Source organism: Asterias rubens, chromosome 2, assembly GCF_902459465.1.
Source record: "Asterias rubens chromosome 2, eAstRub1.3, whole genome shotgun sequence".
Lineage (NCBI taxonomy): Eukaryota > Metazoa > Echinodermata > Asteroidea > Forcipulatida > Asteriidae > Asterias > Asterias rubens.
Genome location: NC_047063.1, coordinates 6,209,573 through 6,228,345, shown reverse-complemented (window position 1 = coordinate 6,228,345; position 18,773 = coordinate 6,209,573). Strand labels below are relative to the sequence as shown.

The 18,773-nt window shown below is 37.3% G+C and overlaps 1 protein-coding gene across 1 annotated transcript in view; it reads right to left on the bottom strand.

The window, feature by feature from the left end:
• Window positions 1-7,867: 7,867 nt before the first annotated feature.
• The window catches only part of LOC117306750 (mitogen-activated protein kinase 14B-like), an 80,830-nt gene continuing 69,924 nt past the window's right edge, over window positions 7,868-18,773 (bottom strand). The window contains exons 7-8 of the mRNA XM_033791233.1: window positions 11,873-12,125; window positions 7,868-8,423 (exon numbers count right to left, since the gene is read on the bottom strand). Coding sequence (XP_033647124.1) covers window positions 8,374-8,423; window positions 11,873-12,125 — 303 coding nt within the window. The 3' untranslated portion in view covers window positions 7,868-8,373. The remainder of the gene's footprint in view (window positions 8,424-11,872; window positions 12,126-18,773) is intronic.

Here is an 18,773-nt window from a genome sequence, read left to right as displayed (position 1 = left end):
ATGCTGCGATTCAACAATTTGAAATATTTCTTCTCCGATCACGCTGCGATTCAACCAGTCGCTTCAGGACACCCATGTTTCTTGGTAAGCTCGATCTGAGCAATTTTGAAATATTTCTTCTCCGATCAGGCTGAGAATCAGCCATTTGCTTCAAAATATCCATGTTTCTTGGTACAAAACTAATCTAAGCTCGATCTGAGCAATTTAGAAATATTTCTTCTCAGATCATGCTGCGATTCAACCAGTCGCTTCAGGACAGCATGTTTTTAGGTAGAAAACAAATATCAGCTCGATCTGAGCAATTTAAAAATAGTTCGTCTCAGATCACGCTGCAACTCAATCAGTGTCTTCAGCACACCCATGTTTCTTGGTACAAAACTAATCTAAGCACGAACTGAGCAAATTTAAAATATTTCTTCTCAGATCACGCTGCGATTCAACCAGTCGCTTCAGGGCACCAAGTTTCTTGGTACAAAACTAAGCTCGATCTGAGCTTAAAAATATTTCTTTTCAGATCACGCTGCGATTCAACCAGTCGCTTCAGGACACCCATGTTTCTTGGTAGAAAATTAATCTAAGCTCGATCTGAGCTATTTTGAAATATTTCTTCTCCGATCAGGCTGAGAATCAGCCATTTGCTTCAAAATATCCATGTTTCTTGGTACAAAACTAATCAAAGCACGATCTGAGCAATTCAAAAATATTTCGTCTCAGATCACGCTGCAACTCAACCAGTGTCTTCAAAATATCCATGTTTCTTGGTACAAAACTAATCTAAGCTCGATCTGAGAAATTTAAAAATATTTCTTCTCAGATCATGCTGCGATTCAACCAGTCGCTTCAGCACACCCATGTTTCTTGGTAGAAAATTAATCTAAGCTCGATCTGAGCAATTTTGAAATATTTCTTCTCCGATCACGCTGCGATTCAACCAGTCGCTTCAGGACACCCATGTTTCTTGGTGAGCTCGATCTGAGCAATTTTGAAATATTTATTATCCGATCAGGCTGAGAATCAGCCATTTGCTTCAAAATATCCATGTTTCTTGGTACAAAACTTATCTAAGCTCGATCTGAGCAATTACAAAAAAAAATTCTTCTCAGATCATGCTGCGATTCAACCAGTCGCTTCAGGACATCATGTTTTTAGGTAGAAAACTAATCTAGGCTCGATCTGAGCAATTTAAAAATATTTCTGCTCAGATCTTGCTGCGATTCAACAATTTAAAATATTTCTTCACAGATCACGCTGCGATTCAACCAGTCGCTTCAGCACACCTATGTTTCTTGGTAGAAAACTAATCTCAGCTCGATCTGAGCAATTTTGAAATATTTCTTCTCCGATCACGCTGCGATTCAACCAGTCGCTTCAGGACACCCATGTTTCTTTGTAGAAAACTAATCTAAGCACGAACTGAGCAAATTTAAAATATTTCTTCTCAGATCATGCTGCGATATAACCAGTCGCTTCAGGACATCATGTTTTCAGGTAGAAAACTAATCTAAGCTCGATCTGAGCAATTTTGAAATATTTCTTCTCCGATCAGGCTGAGAATCAGCCATTTGCTTCAAAATATCCATGTTTCTTGGTACAAAACTAATCTAAGCTCGATCTGAGCAATTTAAAAATATTTCTTCTCAGATCATGCTGCGATTCAACCAGTCGCTTCAGGACATCATGTTTTCAGGTAGAAAACTAATCTAAGCTCGATCTGAGCAATTTAAAAATATTTCTGCTCAGATCATGCTGCGATTCAACAATTTAAAATATTTCTTCACAGATCACGCTGCGATTCAACCAGTCGCTTCAGCACACCTATGTTTCTTGGTAGAAAACTAATCTCAGCTCGATCTGAGCAATTTTGAAATATTTCTTCTCCGATCACGCTGCGATTCAACCAGTCGCTTCAGGACACCCATGTTTCTTGGTAAGCTCGATCTGAGCAATTTTGAAATATTTCTTCTCCGATCAGGCTGAGAATCAGCCATTTGCTTCAAAATATCCATGTTTCTTGGTACAAAACTAATCTAAGCTCGATCTGAGCAATTTAGAAATATTTCTTCTCAGATCATGCTGCGATTCAACCAGTCGCTTCAGGACAGCATGTTTTTAGGTAGAAAACTAATCTAAGCTCGATCTGAGCCATTTAAAAATATTTCTGCTCAGATCATGCTGCGATTCAACCAGTCGCTTCAGCACACCTATGTTTCTTGGTAGAAAACTAATCTCAGCTCGATCTGGTATTTTGTTTTTAATTTCCTACATTTTCTTTAAAAACAAACATTTTTCACCCCTTTATTTTTACTTGTTTCTTTTGGGATTGAGAATTTGTCTTTTCTTTTTTCTACCCTTTTTTTTTTTTAAACAAAAATTCTTCCCCTGAACTTAAAATCGAAACTGAAATCGAAACTGAAATCAGCATTCTATGCAAGAGGAAAAAAGACATTTCTTGAAAAGACATTTCTGGAAAGTTTTGAGATGCGACCTTGGCCGTATATATTTTGAAAAAAGTCCCGACCACTATGAGATTCATCCAGCAGTTTATAATTAGTTTAAGGCAGTGAACTAAAATAATTAATGGGGGCATAATCTACCTCTTAAGTGACGTAGTTTCCCGAGTTTGATTTTGAAACCAAATTTGTTTTGAGGTAGGAATCCAAACATCTGTTTAAGTCTCGACTTGTTTGTTTTTTTATATTTTGAGATTTGACTTTAGGTGTATAAGTTTTATCAAAATTTGCTGGCCAATGTTTTTCAGACAGAATACCTCTTGGTTTGACCATTTTCTGAATCCGATCTCGAAAGCAGCTTAGAACAAAATTAACTTTTTCACTCCCCAACCTGTTCATTTGTTTTTCACTCCCCAACCTGTTCATTTGTTTTTCACTCCCCAACCTGTTCATTTGTTTTTCACTCCCCAACCTGTTCATTTGTTTTTGTTGTGAGATTAAGTACTTAAGAAACACATTGTTTAATTACAACTTTGGTAATTACTCAAAATATATATCATCATAAAACCTTTCTTGATTTACGAGTAATGGGGGAGAGGTTGATGGTATAAAACATTGTGAAAAACAGCTCCCTCTGAATTTTTTCGCCAAATATGGTACAAATAACTAAATTTAATCAGAGCATTAACTCAATTTAATTTGAGAAGTAAAATTATATGCACCAACTTCGATTGTCTTGAAATCTACAGAAATCTCTGATTGTTTTTACCACGAGCACAATGTTAACAAATTGATCAAGCCAGCACAAACCGAGAAGCAAGGAAGGTACCATCTAAGGGGTCATTCGGACGAAACGCCGAGGCAATAAAACAAATGCCCGGGCCAGACCGGTGACAGATTGAGCCCACAGGTCCCCCGACAAAATTTTAAAAGCACAAAGATTTGGCCTCAAATTGATTACTACCAGTTAAAATGTTTGGGGCGCTTTGAAAATATTTCGCTCTGAACTTGCTACGATTCAACATTCTTAAAATTATACTCGGCTAAAATCTGAGCATTTTGTTTTCTATCACGGCGAGATTACAACCTGCACTTTTTGCTGTATCGGCATTTTTAGTAAGTACCCCCCCCCCCCCTCAAACTGGCAAACCCCCAGAAGGGGCGTTACAAACCCCCGAAACGGGGTGGCGCATCCCCGTGGCAAACACCCGAATCGGGGCATGCTCCGTGCACGGGGCGTGGCACATCCCCCGAAAGGGGCGTGACAAGCCCCCGAAAAGGGGTGGGGCAACTCCCTCCCCAAAGGAACTGGCACATGAGAGGATGATCCGTCCCGTTTCCAGAATATTTGATGTTTTGACATGGAAATCTGGTGGCTATATACATGTATGCTCAAAAGCACTATTAAACCACACTTAAAGGGTCTATGTTCTTTTTCCTAACACAAAACAAAATGTCCACAGATTTACATTACATAGTTTGAAGATCATGATAGTGGAAAGCTTCCCTTGAAATTTTATCTACTGACGTGCTGTAGCTTTTGAGAAATGAGTAAAACAAATAGTTTTCGTCTCAGTTTTAGCATGTAAAAACGTATTAACCAGTTATGCTATGGTTTTGGTATAATATCATAACTGGTTAATGGGATTTTACATGCTAAAACAATTTTGGTCTTCCTGAGACGCAAATTATTTTGTGACACGTTTTACTCATTTCTCAAAAACTACACACCATCAGTTAGTAATATTTGAAGGGGTTAAGCTTTCCACTAATTTCCACTAACATTATCTTAAAACCCTGTAAGTTTAATGTAAATCTGTGGACATTTTGAAAAAGTACCCGAATCCTTTAACATTATGTGAGATCGTTTAAAGACTTGGAGTATCAGAACATTTATTGTAAATTGTGATTGTCTACTTCTTATTGTAGAGACCATACTGAGCGAACCTTCATAAACATAGCATTTAAAAACTTGATTGACATAACGTCCACCTAAGCGTATGTAGGAAAAGTTAGTTTTGTTTAAATAAATATAAACCACTGACTGGGTAAATTATGAAACGATTTTTGGGGTCGAACAAAGAATCGACTAGAGTGGGATTCGAACCAGCGACCTCCGGATACACGTGCCGGCGCTCTAAATAGAGACACCGCCAACAGTTGGTAGAGCGCCGGCACGTTAATCAGGAGGTCGTTGGTTCGAATCCCACTCTAGTCAATTCTTTGTTCGACCCCAAAAATTGTTTAAATAAAGACGAAGGAGGACTTTGACGTCAAATCACTTTGAATTGGAACATTATTTCAGAGAAAACTGAAATTATTAAGTTTGGTTTATTGAATTGATACAGAAGCCTTAACGTGGACGTTTTGTTGTGCAAATTAGTTTGTGGAGCAACCAACTATCCAACTTTTGTCCATACTTTGAACTTTTGATCCATACTTTGAACTTTTGATCAAACAATAAATCCAACAGTTACATTTTCATCTACGTTTAAGTACACTAACTGATAAGCTGAGTAAAGTGGGTCGTTGAGTAAAACACAAGATTAAAATACATACTTAAAGACACTGGACACTATTTGTAATTGTCAAAGACCAGTCTCAACATATGCATAAAATAACAAACCTGTGAAAATTGAACTCAATTGGTAGTCGAAGTTGCGAGATAAAAGTGGAATAAAAAAAAAACACTGTTAGCACACAAAATGTGTGTGCTTTCAGATGCTTGATTTCGGAACCCTAAAAATCTAATTTTGAGGTCTCGAAATCAAATTCAAATATTTTTAGAGGGAGCCGATTCTCATAATGTTTGATACTATCAACAGCTCTCCATTGCTTGTTATTATATAACAATTGTTTTGAGTAAATAATTTTAGTGTACAGTGTTGTCAAAACTGACGTTTTGAAAATAATACTAAAACCAAAAACTGCTTTAATCAACGTCTTCTTTGTGCACGAAGCTGGGTTTGCTTTTCAAACATTAACTTGCTTAGTCATCTAATAAAATGTATCTCAATCAAGTAATTATAGCAAATTGAATACTTATTTCAAATCCTCATGACGGGAACAATTATGGTGGATAGGTTGTAAGAAAAACGTAGATATTCCACAGAGTTATTAAAAAAAACAAAAAAACAACAACAACAACAACAATAAAGGTTTACATTTCCTTTATCACCGTTTTTGTTTTTACATAAATCTCCCAAGACTATTCAAAACTCTTATTTAAAAAATAAACATACTTGAATATTAATCCAAGAACTGTTTGGGTAATCTTAAGAAATATTACAAAAAAAGGTTACCATTAGGCTCCATCATGAAAATAGGTTAGAAACATTATAGAACCAGTTACATACAGGAATTTTTTGTTTATTTTTATTTCTATAATAAAGTACAATTGTATACAAGACAATATATTTATATCACTTTCTGCGTTTCTCTTCTTCTTACCTCACCTGCAATAACATCCTATTTTCACTATTACTAAACTGAACAATCCATAAAACCTCATCCTACAAACTTCGGATTTAACCAATATCATGATAACATGTATCATACAATTTGTCTCATCAAACACTAATGGTATCATTAGGCGCTCAATTGTTTGATTGCCACAATTTTAAGACAAACGACTTAATAATAAAGATCTTGGGCACTACTGGGTTCCTGAACGAAACCAGGGTTATTATAGGTTTTCTTGGTCAATTTTAGCAAATGAGCAGCAAATTTAGTTTTTGTACTTTCAAATTAAAGCAATTTACCCGCTCCAGTTATTATTGCGTTTGATTAACTTTGACAAACAAACCCAGCAGCATTTTCTTTTACATCGCAGCACTGGAGTTTTGTATTGTAAACACTGCCAGTTCTAGTCTTGAAGTAAAACTGTTTTATTAATAATGCCATGCTGCAGATGTTCCATAATGGATGATCATTTCAAAAAGGGTAAACATAGTCTCTCAATTCAAGACAGGAATTGACAGGTTAACAGTAAAAGGTCCTGTGCTGAGACTAAAACCCCAAAACGCATTCCGGCAAACTAAAATATCATGGCTACTGATGCACTTGATGTGAAATTAGAAGCTTGTCGTTATATATAAAATCGTACACATTTACAGACTAATCAGAAGCTCACAACAAACACCGATAATGAAATTGGTGACTGCTCTATATTCCGACATCACTGTGTTCCGACACCTCTGTGTTCCGACACCCCTATGTTCCGACAACTCACATTACATTCCGACACCACTATGTCCCGACACACCTATATTCCGACAACCCAAACACCCCTATGACAAACTGCACCAACATTTTGTGTTAGCTATTTTAAAAAAAAAACGGTGCGACTTAAATAAACTACACCTTACCACAATTTAATCCATAAACGCCCTGTTAACCTATCTTCATGTAGTCCCCCAGAGAACTTTAATTTACATGAAAATTTTTATTCTTATCTATAATAGAAATGTTGGTATATTAAGAAGAGGGCTGTGGGTGGTAGGACTTTTTATTTATTATTATTAATGGCTACCATTATTATTATTATTTTTGGGGGTTTCGGCCTAACAGCTGAAACGCCTATTGTAATCGTAGCGATTTTTATATTTTTTTATTATTATTCTTCTTCTTAGAACATAAGCTTTATCCTAAATGTAAACAATTTTAAAATTCTTAATTAATTAACCACGTGACCCTCATTTGCATATTTAATTAAGAAATTTTTGCAGCATCATATCTCAAGAAGCAAACGGCCGATTTTTAAACTGTCTGTAGTTATAGACTCCTTTGGGGTTGGAGAATAATCTTAAAAACCTTGACCTCAAGTTGACCTCTACTTCCGGGTCAACCGGAAGTGGGACCATATCTCAAGAACTATACAACAGATTCTCGAACTGTTTTCAGTTATAAGCTCCCAAGGCATTAAAAAATAAACTTTGAAAACCGTGACCTCAAGTTGACCTCTACCTCGGGGCAACCGGAAGTGGGACCATATCTCAAGAACTACTCAACCGATTTTCACACTTTTTTCAGTTTTAGACACCTTAGGCATTAAAAATAAACTTTGAATAACCATGACCCCAAGTTGATCTCAAATTCCAGGTCAACCGGAAGTGGGACCATATCCGAAGAACTACACAATCGTTTTTCAATTTTTTTTTCTTCAGTTTTAGACTCCTTAGGCATTAAAAATAAATTTTGAAAAACCGTGACCCCAACTTGACCTGTACTTCCGGGTCAACCGGAAGTGGGACTATATCTTAAGAACTACACAACCGATTTTTAAACTTTTTTCAGTTATAGACTCCTTAGGCATAAAAAATAAACTTTGAAAAACCGTGACCTCTACTTCTGGGTCAACCAGAAGTGATCTCAAATTTTCTATTTTTGTTCCACCAGCCGAAACCCCTCTGTGTTCGTTTTTTACGAACACTTAACCTTTTGGGGGGGGGGGGGCAAAAGAAAGAAATTACACAATTACACGGTGCAATGCAGGGAAGAGTTGGATTTTTTTATTCAACTTTAATGTATGAATGTTCAAACTAATATTCTCGGCCAAAATTCGCCGGGAATCCTGAATAGAAGTTGTGTTTTTGTTCAGAGTAATATAGTGTGAAAATAACTTGTCGGAACATAGGGGTGTCGGAACACAATGGTGTCGAAATATAGGGGTGTCGGAACATCTGTAGGGATGTCGGAAAATAGGCTGAGTTGTCGGAACATGAAAATATTAAATCAAGCAAGATTTGAATGAACAAACAAAATTGCCTATTCAAATTTGTATTCAACACTAATTTATTTTGTATGCCAACATCGATAACATCATGTTTTGCCCAGATACCCTGAACAGCAACTTGTTTTTGTTGACACTGTTGTAATTGTAAAGCCCTCCAATCTCCAAGCCTTGGCGCCAAAGCTGAGCTAATTACCTTCTGCTTTGTTGTCTTACTCCTTGAATCAGCTGAAAAGTAAGCTCTGTTGAGAATAGTAAATATTGAAAAACTAAGTTTGCGGTTTGGAAATTTTAAGCTACTTCATTGTGCCCATGTTAAATGCAGCGGACACTATTGGTAATTACTCAATATAGCTATTAGCATAAAACCTTACTTGGTAACCAGTAATGGGGAGCTGTTGATAGTATAAAAGAGAAGGGGTTCGCCCCGGTGTTCCTGATTGTGGCTGCTTAATGCGCCGTAGCACCTTGTAAACCCTTATAAGGTGCTAAATAATTGGGTCTCAGAATTCATTACTGCAATAACCTACATGTATCTTTCTGAAAGTTTGTATATACTCAGCGCCTTGAGTACCTTAATTGGTACATGTAGATACGTGCGCTACATGATATAAGACTTCGATATTATTATTATTATTAAAACATAGTGAGAAACAGCTCCCTCTGAGGTAATTAAAACTATAATAACTTAATTAACAGATTTATTAGTTTTGTTATTTTTGTATATAGACTAGCTGGTCATGGAGCACACGTATCTAAACCAAATACTTAAAATAATTTGTTTAATTTATGCGAATATGCAAATCTAAAGGTATCAATTCCGTCCCTTGCATTTTTTTATCTACATATATTAGTTAATATTCAAATGCTTAATTTTGCGTTTATTTGTATGAACTCTTCCAAACTATCAATGACAAGTGTGTTTGACACTTTAAGCATATTTGCTTTCAATTAATTCCTCCAATTAACTTAATGAGGCAATACGTAGTGTTCATAACAGGACAAAAACAAGTGCGACAGGACGGAAATAGGTGCGACAGGACGGAAAACAAGTTTGGCAGGACAGAATTATTTAGTCAGTTTCCCATTGTATGTTTTGTTTTCATATGGTTATTTATACACTGGCTTAAATGGATTAAAAACATTTAATTAGACCCATTTTTATAATGGTTATATAATTGATTAAAACCATGTGAACGAAATTCCGTCCTGTCACATTTCCGTCCTGTGGCATGTATACGATAATTAATCCTCCAGTAATTGAAAGAAAGAAACATGCAAAAATTATTCTTTTTCTGTAGGTTAGAGTATATAAGGGTATACTTGATTATAAAATAAAACAATGTATTTAGTTGCATTAAATTTGATAAAATTTAAAAGATAATTGAATGTTTCAAACACATGTTTCTATCGATCCGTCCTGTCGCGTGAATAAATTTGTGTTACTATGGCAACAAACTAAATACCATTCAATTTTTTTGGGAGCTTGCTTGGGTCAGTTCCTTGTTTACACACCATCAATTAATTTGTGTTTTAATGGTTCTATTATTAAATGCACTGAAAATACTACATCAAATTCCGTCCTGTCACACAAACGATACTTTTGGCTTTGGCCCTTTACTTGCTTTCTGTCATGGTGGTTTTTCCACCTGAAAAATCACCCAAATAGCATTTTATGTGCCCAAATAACTGCAAGATATTTGAGCACAATCTCAGACTTTAAATGGCACGCTAGGCTTGTCACATTTGTTTTTTCGCTTGACGTTGTATGATCCATAGATATATTTTCTACCTCTATGATTAGTAGCATGAAAGAAACTCATTGACTTTGAACAAATTAGGAATTTAAAAATAAGATTGTGCATATCCTGACAGGTAACTTACCCACTCCGCATGGGTAGTTTAACCGAGCCAAAGGTGCCTAGGAAGATTGACCGAGTCTGTTTAACCAAGCCACCCTTATGGTCATGGTAATTAAGAACCCCCCCCCCTCCTTTTTTGGCAAATGCCTTCGTATTTTTTCATTGAAACAGTTGGATAAAGGAAAGTAAATGTGGAGTGTGAAAATGTGCTGAGAAAGTTAAAGCAATGTGAGCTTGAGAGAGAGAGGACGTGTTGAATGTGAATGTTAGGGTTGCCGACCAAACCAGCAGGCGAGTGGATACAGCCACCGTATCAGTATTGGGCCGGCCAGCCAAAGTTATGGCCGAGAGCCACTTAGTGTACTCAGTCAGAGTTGACCAATCTCTACAGCAACGGCAGTGTGAAGCCAAAGACTCCTCTCCAATTAATTACCGTAAGTTGATTTGTTTTATAGATGTTGAGAACTAAAATGTGTTTTGATAAAATTGTATTATTTGCTTGGAAGTGTTGAAACGGCTCCAAGGTTTACAAGGTTACGATGATGAAGTCAGAGTTCATAAATATAATTCAAGTGTTTGATGATTTAATCAATTGTGCAAACAGTTTCAGTTTCAGTTGTTTTCCCTCAAAAATCTTTAAGTTTCAACACGATGAAAAACATCAACGAAAGTGTTTGAAGTGGTAATGAAATTATGTTGTATCAAGAATGTATTTATCTGATGTGCTTTTGGTAGGGAAACCTAGTATGTTAATTTCGTTTATAGATGACCATTTAACCCCTAGAATCAGCTACCTCTCTCACCGTACCCAAGTCTGGATCGCAAGGACGACCACGGCAGGGACACAGAGTGTGGTGCTGGTTGGGATTCACCCGCAAGACGAGGTTTGCTGCCAGTGAAGGTTTTAAACGAAGCAACAATGATTTTGAAAAATTTGGCAGAACCCTAATTATCGTTTATTTATTTGTTTTAAGTTGCCTATAAATTGAGAAGTGACGCACAAAGAGAGACAACATACATTGATTTATTTATTGTAGCTGTTGTACGATATTTATACCTGGATGTGAGAAGGAGAACAAGAACCATTCCGTGAAGCATATACTTTATAAGTTTATTAAAGTCCGGAAGCCATCACTTCAGTTTATACCTTGATTATGTTGTAAATACCCCTGAGATTTATTTAATAAGAATATTTGAAGTTTATTTTGTGTCAAGTGAACGTTATTTTGCGCCTGTCGTTCAGAACACGATTACATATTGTCGATTCTGACAATGACTGTTGTAGCTAACTGATATTTTTTAACATCTCAGCTAAATAATAGTTTAACAATGTAGCTGTTCATTTGTGGAAATTATTTACGGTCATTTTGTAATACATGCGTAGCTCTAACTTGTGTTCAAAACAAAATATGGTCTATGGCATCATTGACGTCATTTACTTTATTCCTTAACTCTATTATGACATGCAGTTTCACCCGATTGCACAACGGGGGAGGTAATTGTACCCATCGTGCCATTTGTGCAAAATAATGGAGCGATTTAACAAACGCCACAGGTGTGGGTTATTATTATTATTATTTATTTGACCAATACAAGGAACAACAAACAAGTTACAATAGTACAAGACAGAACATTAACGGGAAAAAAAAACAATTATAAAAAAGCAAGAAATAAGGAAAATAAATACAGAATTAAATAAAAGAATAAATAAGGTTACATTAAATTAACTTAAATAAATTAATAATGAAACGTTGGTAAATAATGATATGAAACAATATTGTATTGATGATGAAATAATCCAATGAAATGACATAAAGTAACTGGCTCACCTTTCCACTGCTGCACAGTCAAGTCTTGCTGTTCAAAGGAATCATCAAACTGCTTACCAATAGGCTCATCAGTTTCATCATGATATTTGGCAACATATGGATGGCTCAGTGCCTCTTCTGCAGTGATACGCTTGTCCACATCCAACAGAAGCATTTTCTCAAGAAGGTCAACAGCAATTTCATTTGCTCCAGCAAAATATCCACGGAAATCTTTTTTCTTTGTTTTCGGTTGAGACTTAACAAAGTTCCGTGCCTATGCAAAATCGTTAAGTGAAACGAGGTCAATCTAAAGACGATCCAAACTTTCCAAAAAAATAATATATTTGATTAATATAGCGCCTAATACAATGTTATCTCCAGGCACTTTACAAAGTATTTTAATTAAGTTCTGCTACAATGATTACATGTATATCCCTGTTATCAGTTTAATAATCTCCAGAAAATATTTGACTGTACACTATACATGTTTGTTCCATTAAATGTCTTGAAATTTTATGTTGGGAAACTAATACTTCTGATCCAGACATTTGATTTATAAGTTAACAATTTGGCGCCAACTCATTCAATCACAATTTGTACTATCACTCACGAACACCTTATTTTTAATGTCTAGGTTTATTAAACGATGCCTTTCAAATAGCCCTAACCATCAGACAAGAGCCTTTAAACTCAATTGATAGATACATAGGACAAATCAAATAGGTATTTCTCGTTGAATAGGGGGACGGTAACAACATAAATCTCGCCAAGACATGGGACATCATCATTTTGTAGAACAGGTTTGGTCAGGGCAGTGTAAAACAGTACACAATGTTGCTTTGTCTTGAGATATCACATTTTGAGCAGGCCAAAAGTGTTGAGTAAAGGTCCCGTCTCATGTCCGCACCCTTCTTTTCCCTTTAAATTTCTTACGCAATGATAACAAAATCATGATTTTCAGCGCTTGTATGGCTGACATTGTCAATAAAAACCATGTAAAATTACATTTAAAGACAGTGGACACTTTTGGTAACTGTCTAAGACCAGTCTTCTCACTTCTCATATGCATAAAATAACAAACCTGTGAAAATTTGAGCTCGATTGGTCGTCAGAGTTGCAAGATAACTATGAAAGAAAAAAACACCCTTGCCACACGAAGTTGTGTGCTTTCAGATGCTTGATTTCACAAATTTGTGGAAAATTACTTCTTTCTCGAAAACTTACTTCAGAGGGAGCCGTTTCTCACAATGTTTTATACTAGCAACCTCTCCCTATTACTTGTTACCAAGTGAGATTTTATGCTGATAAATATTTTGAGTAATTACCAATAGTGTCCACTGCCTTTAAAGCCATTGGACACTTTCGGTACAGAAAAAAAAAATAAAAGTTCACAGATTTACAAATAATTTACAGGGTGTACAGAAGGTAATGGTGAAAGACTTCTCTTGAAATATTATTCCATGAAATGCTTTACTTTTTGAGAAAACATCAAAACAATATAAATTCTCGTAAGCGAGAAATACGGATTTATTATAAACACCATGTCATGACACGGCGAAACGTGCGGAAACAAGGGTGGGTTTTCCCGTTATTTTCTCCCGACTCCGATGACCGACTGAGCCTAAATTTCCACAGGTTTGTTATTATATATAGAAGTTGTGATACACGAAGTGTGGGCCTTGGACAATACTGTTTACCGAAAGGGTCCAATGGCTTTAAAGGGTCTGAGAATTTTTTACAAAAAGTCCACAGATTTACATTAACTTGAACAATTTAAAGATAATGATAGTAGAAAGCTTCCCTTTAAATTTTACTTGCTGAGGTGCTGTAGTTTTTGAGAAATGAGTTAAACAATGTCACCAAAATAATTTTAGTCTCAGTTTTAGCATGTTTTAAACAGATTAACCAGTTATGGCATAACATACCAGAACTGATTAAAACGTTTGTACATGCAAAATTGTTTTTGTGTCTTGTTTTTCTTCTCATTTCTCAAAAACTAAAGCACCTCAGCAAGTAATATTTTAAGGTAAGATTTCTACCATCATTATCTTCAAAGTGAGTAAGTTTAATGTAAATCTGTGGACAATATGTTTTGTGTTAAAAATAGTACCAAAATCCTTTAAGTATTTTGATTTGTCAAGACAAAGTCATGGAATGTCAACGGGTAGGCCTCCTGTTAAGTTGTTAGTTTTACATTCACGGTAGTAGTTTTACATTTTCTACTCTGCGGTAGTAGAATAAGGAAAAAAAAGTTATCTAAAGAACAAACTCTACCTGGCAAGTTGATACAAACCAAATATATATAGTGTAACCAACTGACTTTGGGTACACAGTCAATTGTTTACGTAGTTATTTTAATTCACAGAATTCCTTTCCTTATAAGTAACTTCAATTTAAAAAGAATGCTTGCAGTTCGCTGAGGCGTTACGGGTGTGGCACGGAGCTATCCTGCATTGGCAGCGCTTGACTCAAATCATTCTTGCACAAGAAGCCACAGCGTCAAGAGGTGTTCTTTCCATTATTTTTGGTCCACTATTTTTTATTTGAATTACGTTGTATCATCCGTCAACGAATTAATGTCACATAGCTACATGCCACAGCCCGACGTAACCTGCTGCCATCATTCCATCAAAGTTTCTAGTAATTATTATTAAATATTAGAATTGCCTGACTTGATATAAGGCCTGTTAGACAACTTGTTGAGCGTGCAGATTTTCATTGCTTATATAGCCTTTAATATTGTGCAACCTGTTGTTGAGCGTGTAGATTTTCATTGCTTATCATTTAATATTGTGCAACTTGTTGAGCGTGTAGATTTTCATTGCTTTTCATTTAATACTGTGCAACTGGTTGAGCGTGTAGATTTGACATTATGAAGCTACCAAAGCAGTCAAGTTCGATCGCCTTCCACGCCCACGAGCAAGGCGCCAGAGGCGCCTCGCCGCGGCCCGTCCGAGGATCTCACTAAGAACTTACCAAAGACTGTTGCACATTCAGCCTTGGTTCATACCGCAGCAAAGTCTCCCGTGTTTATCCAGTCATGGGCCACAGTGATGTCAACCAGCAAGACTACCTTGGCAGAGTATGCAGTAATTGAACCCCTACGTAATTCGGATCATCTTCATACTGGGGTAATGGCCGAGGCTACAGTCGTAGATACCAGTTCTGGTCAGTTTCCTGTTAGAGTGGCTAATCTTTCTTCAGAAGGTGTTTTTATTCCCTGTAAAACACTGATAGGAGTACTACACCCTGTAGATTCTGTGAGAAGCAGCAACCATCAAGACATGAACTTTAAACAAGTCTCAATAAATGAGATTGTAATCTCACATTTAGATGCAAATCCAAAGCCAACAGTTGAACAGCAGAATGAACCCATCCCAGTAGACTTGTCCGAATTTAACGGGTCTGAAGAACAACTTAAGATGATACATGCACTTCTTCATAAACATCGAGACATTTTTGCTAAAGATGACTTTGATTTGGGCGATACGTCAACTGTTACTCATCGCATCGTTACGAAGACAGACGAACCAATTGCGCAGACATTCCCTAGGATACCTCAAAATCAATTCGAAGAAGTGAAGCAGCACATTTCGAATCTTCTTCAAAATGACATCATCCAAGAGAGTTACAGTCCGTATGCATGTCAATAGTCCTAGCCAGGAAAAAGAATTGATCACTGCGCATGTGTGTTGATTATCGCAAACTTAATGCAAATACAAGAAAAGATGCATTTCCATTACCATGAATATTAGGATGCCCAAATTAGCACACTACATCTGGTCAGTGGTTATCATCTCGACTGAGGCGGTACGAGAGTGGCCCACACCAAGATCAGTGAAGCAGCTAAGAGCTTTTCTGACGGTTTGCCAGTTACTACCGAAGGTATGTTGCAGATTTTGCTAAGATTACCAGAGAATTACATGCCTTGGTTGGCGAGTGTCAGAAAAAACCTGCGAGTTGAAGTAGATGCCAGTCTGGATGGTTTGGGGGCTGTTTTGTCACAATATCAAGATGGACAAGGTCACGTCATAGCCTATGCCAGCCGCACATTGCGATCAAATGAGAAGACAATGTGCCAGTACAGTTCAATGAAGTTGTAATTGTTACGTTTAAAGTGGGACATATCTGGAAAGTTTGAGGAATATCTTTACGGCAGTACTTTTGTGGTATGGACTGATAATGCTTTGAGTCATTTACAGACAGCGAACTTGGAGCAACAGATCAACGATGGGTTGCTAATCTCAGCACCTATGACTTCACTGTATCGGTCTGGGAGAGAAAATCGCAACGCTGATGAACTATCTCGTCAAACTCCTCGAGAGACGGATGATGTTGTAGAGGGAGACCACCCACCAGAGCAACCAGCGAAACCTGTATTTTTTTCTGTTGATCACTGGTTGAGGCAATGCTGCCACTTGTTTGCCCATCTTGTACCGAGCCTTTGAGTCTAGAAATGCCTCCATCACTGTAGCCAGAGTGATTGACTCACTCAGGGTTGTCTCTATATGCATTATAGTTGTTCGTCTCCTACTACACATTACGGAATGCCTCCACTGCCAAGTCCTCCTACGCCAACTTTGGGTAGCTCTTGGATATAGATTGTCCTAGGCTGCTGATTGACTCCTCCTGACCTCTTGTGCGCATTGCTAATTGATTCAACGGAATTGGGGCCATGATTCCAATATCGTTCCTTGTCAAAACACCTTAATCCTTTTTGTGAAAAACACTCAATACATTGCATGCAGTACTGGAGCAATGTTTGGACCTAACAATGATGAAAACACCCTTTTCCCATGCACATTTTGTGAGGATTAATTTAGAATTCAGGGGAACTAGTAGTGTGAGACTTGGACTACAGATGCTGGCGAGATGAGAGAGTTACATGAATTTCCATCCAGCGAGAATAGTAAGTAGATTTTCCCTCAAAACTCGATCCAATCCAATCCTGGTCTTTCCCAGCAACGCAAGGGGAATGATTCTGGCATGAAAGGTCCTCTTTGTTCTGGTTGATTCTTTGCGCAGGTTACATATTTGGAGATCTTGTCATCAATGCTCTTGGAGAGACCTGATGACCATACGGTTCGTGTTTAGTCACAGCATTTAGCAATTCGATGGCCTGGATGGATACGGTCAAGCAATTGCAGTCTTATTGATCTTGGAATAGCGATGCAATCATTACACAGAAGAATGCCACGGACAGAGAGATGACTGTGGTTTTCCCAGCACTGACACAGTATGGATGTGCGTGACATGCATCCTTTATCTGAGTGCATTCCTTATCTGCTTTCTGAGCTGTAACAATTTCAAGCAGGCACTGGGAAGTTTCTGGTAGTGAAGTCATGACATGATTTTTGAAATTTGTTATATCGGAAATCAGAGTTGTGTCAGTCTTGTCTGGTGTACCCACTAGAGTATGGGATAGTGCATCAGCAGTAGTCTGATGCTAGAGAACATACTGGAGAGTCGGACTAAATCTCATCAATTGAAGAACAGAAGAATAGTCGGGGCATCTTAAAAAGTTTCGTTGTCTGAAGTAGAAAGTGTTTTGTGGTCGGTTTCAAGAGTAAAATGAAGACCAATAGTAGTTTCAGAGAACTTCTCACAACCCCAGGTTGGAGCGAATGGTTACTTCTCAATGGTTTCCCATCGTCTTAAAGCTAAAGCAGAACAACTGAAGCTGTGTCCTTCATGAGGAACTAGTGCAATGGCTCCATTAATTTCTCAAGTTAGTTGACCATTCCAATGAATCTCTGGACCTCAGTGATGTTGGATGATATTCTGTGATGGCAGCAGTTTTGTGTGTGTCTGCATACTATTCATACTGCATCTATCACGTGGCCCAAAAACTTGATGAAGTGTTCTCCAAACTAAAATTTTATAGCGGATGAGAACTTAAATTAGTCAACGCAGGACTGCTCGCACACATTCATCATGCTTTTGTTTGGATGAATAAGGTCTTTGCATATAAATGCAATTTCAACTGTTGAACTGTTGAATAAAGATTTTAGAACGACTACCATACCAGATCATTTTTTTCTGCAATGTCACTTGAGAAGTACTAATGTAACCTGATATTGGAGCATAGATCTCCGTCTCCACTTTTGGTAGTAGTGGGCAGGTACTTTTCTCATGCACAAACTACTTTACAGGGCAAAGTGTTTATGTTATATATGTTAAGACGCCTAGGATTTTCCCACACTAGTGACCAACGCAGGGATTTCGGCTCTAAAATTAAACTTGCTTTACTTCATTCAATCTCTTAAAGAGGCCAAGACAGTTGCTTATTTACAGAGGAGTGAACAGCTTTGGTTGTGAATGGTATAGAGGCGCTCAGTGATTTTCCTCACATAGTATAGTAGTTTTGCACTCGGCATATCACCTGTGATTGTGGTATGCTCCTGAACCTAGACACTTGATGAATTCTCTCTTTGAGTTGCACATTGACTGGCCAGTTAATCTAATGTATGCTTGAGGAGTTGAGTTGCACATTGACTGGCCAGTTAATCTAATGTGTGCTTGAGGAGTTGAGTTGCACATTGACTGGCCAGTTAATCTAATGTGTGCTTGAGGAGTTGAGTTGCACATTGACTGGCCAGTTAATCTAATGTGTGCTTGAGGAGTTGAGTTGCACATTGACTGGCCAGTTAATCTAATGTGTGCTTGAGGAGTTGAGTTGCACATTGACTGGCCAGTTAATCTGATGTGTGCCTGAGGAGTTGAGTTGCACATTGACTGGCCAGTTAATCTAATGTGTGCTTGAGGAGTTGAGTTGCACATTGACTGGCCAGTTAATCTAATGTGTGCTTGAGGAGTTGAGTTGCACATTGACTGGCCAGTTAATCTAATGTGTGCTTGAGGAGTTGAGTTGCACATTGACTGGCCAGTTAATCTAATGTGTGCTTGAGGAGTTGAGTTGCAC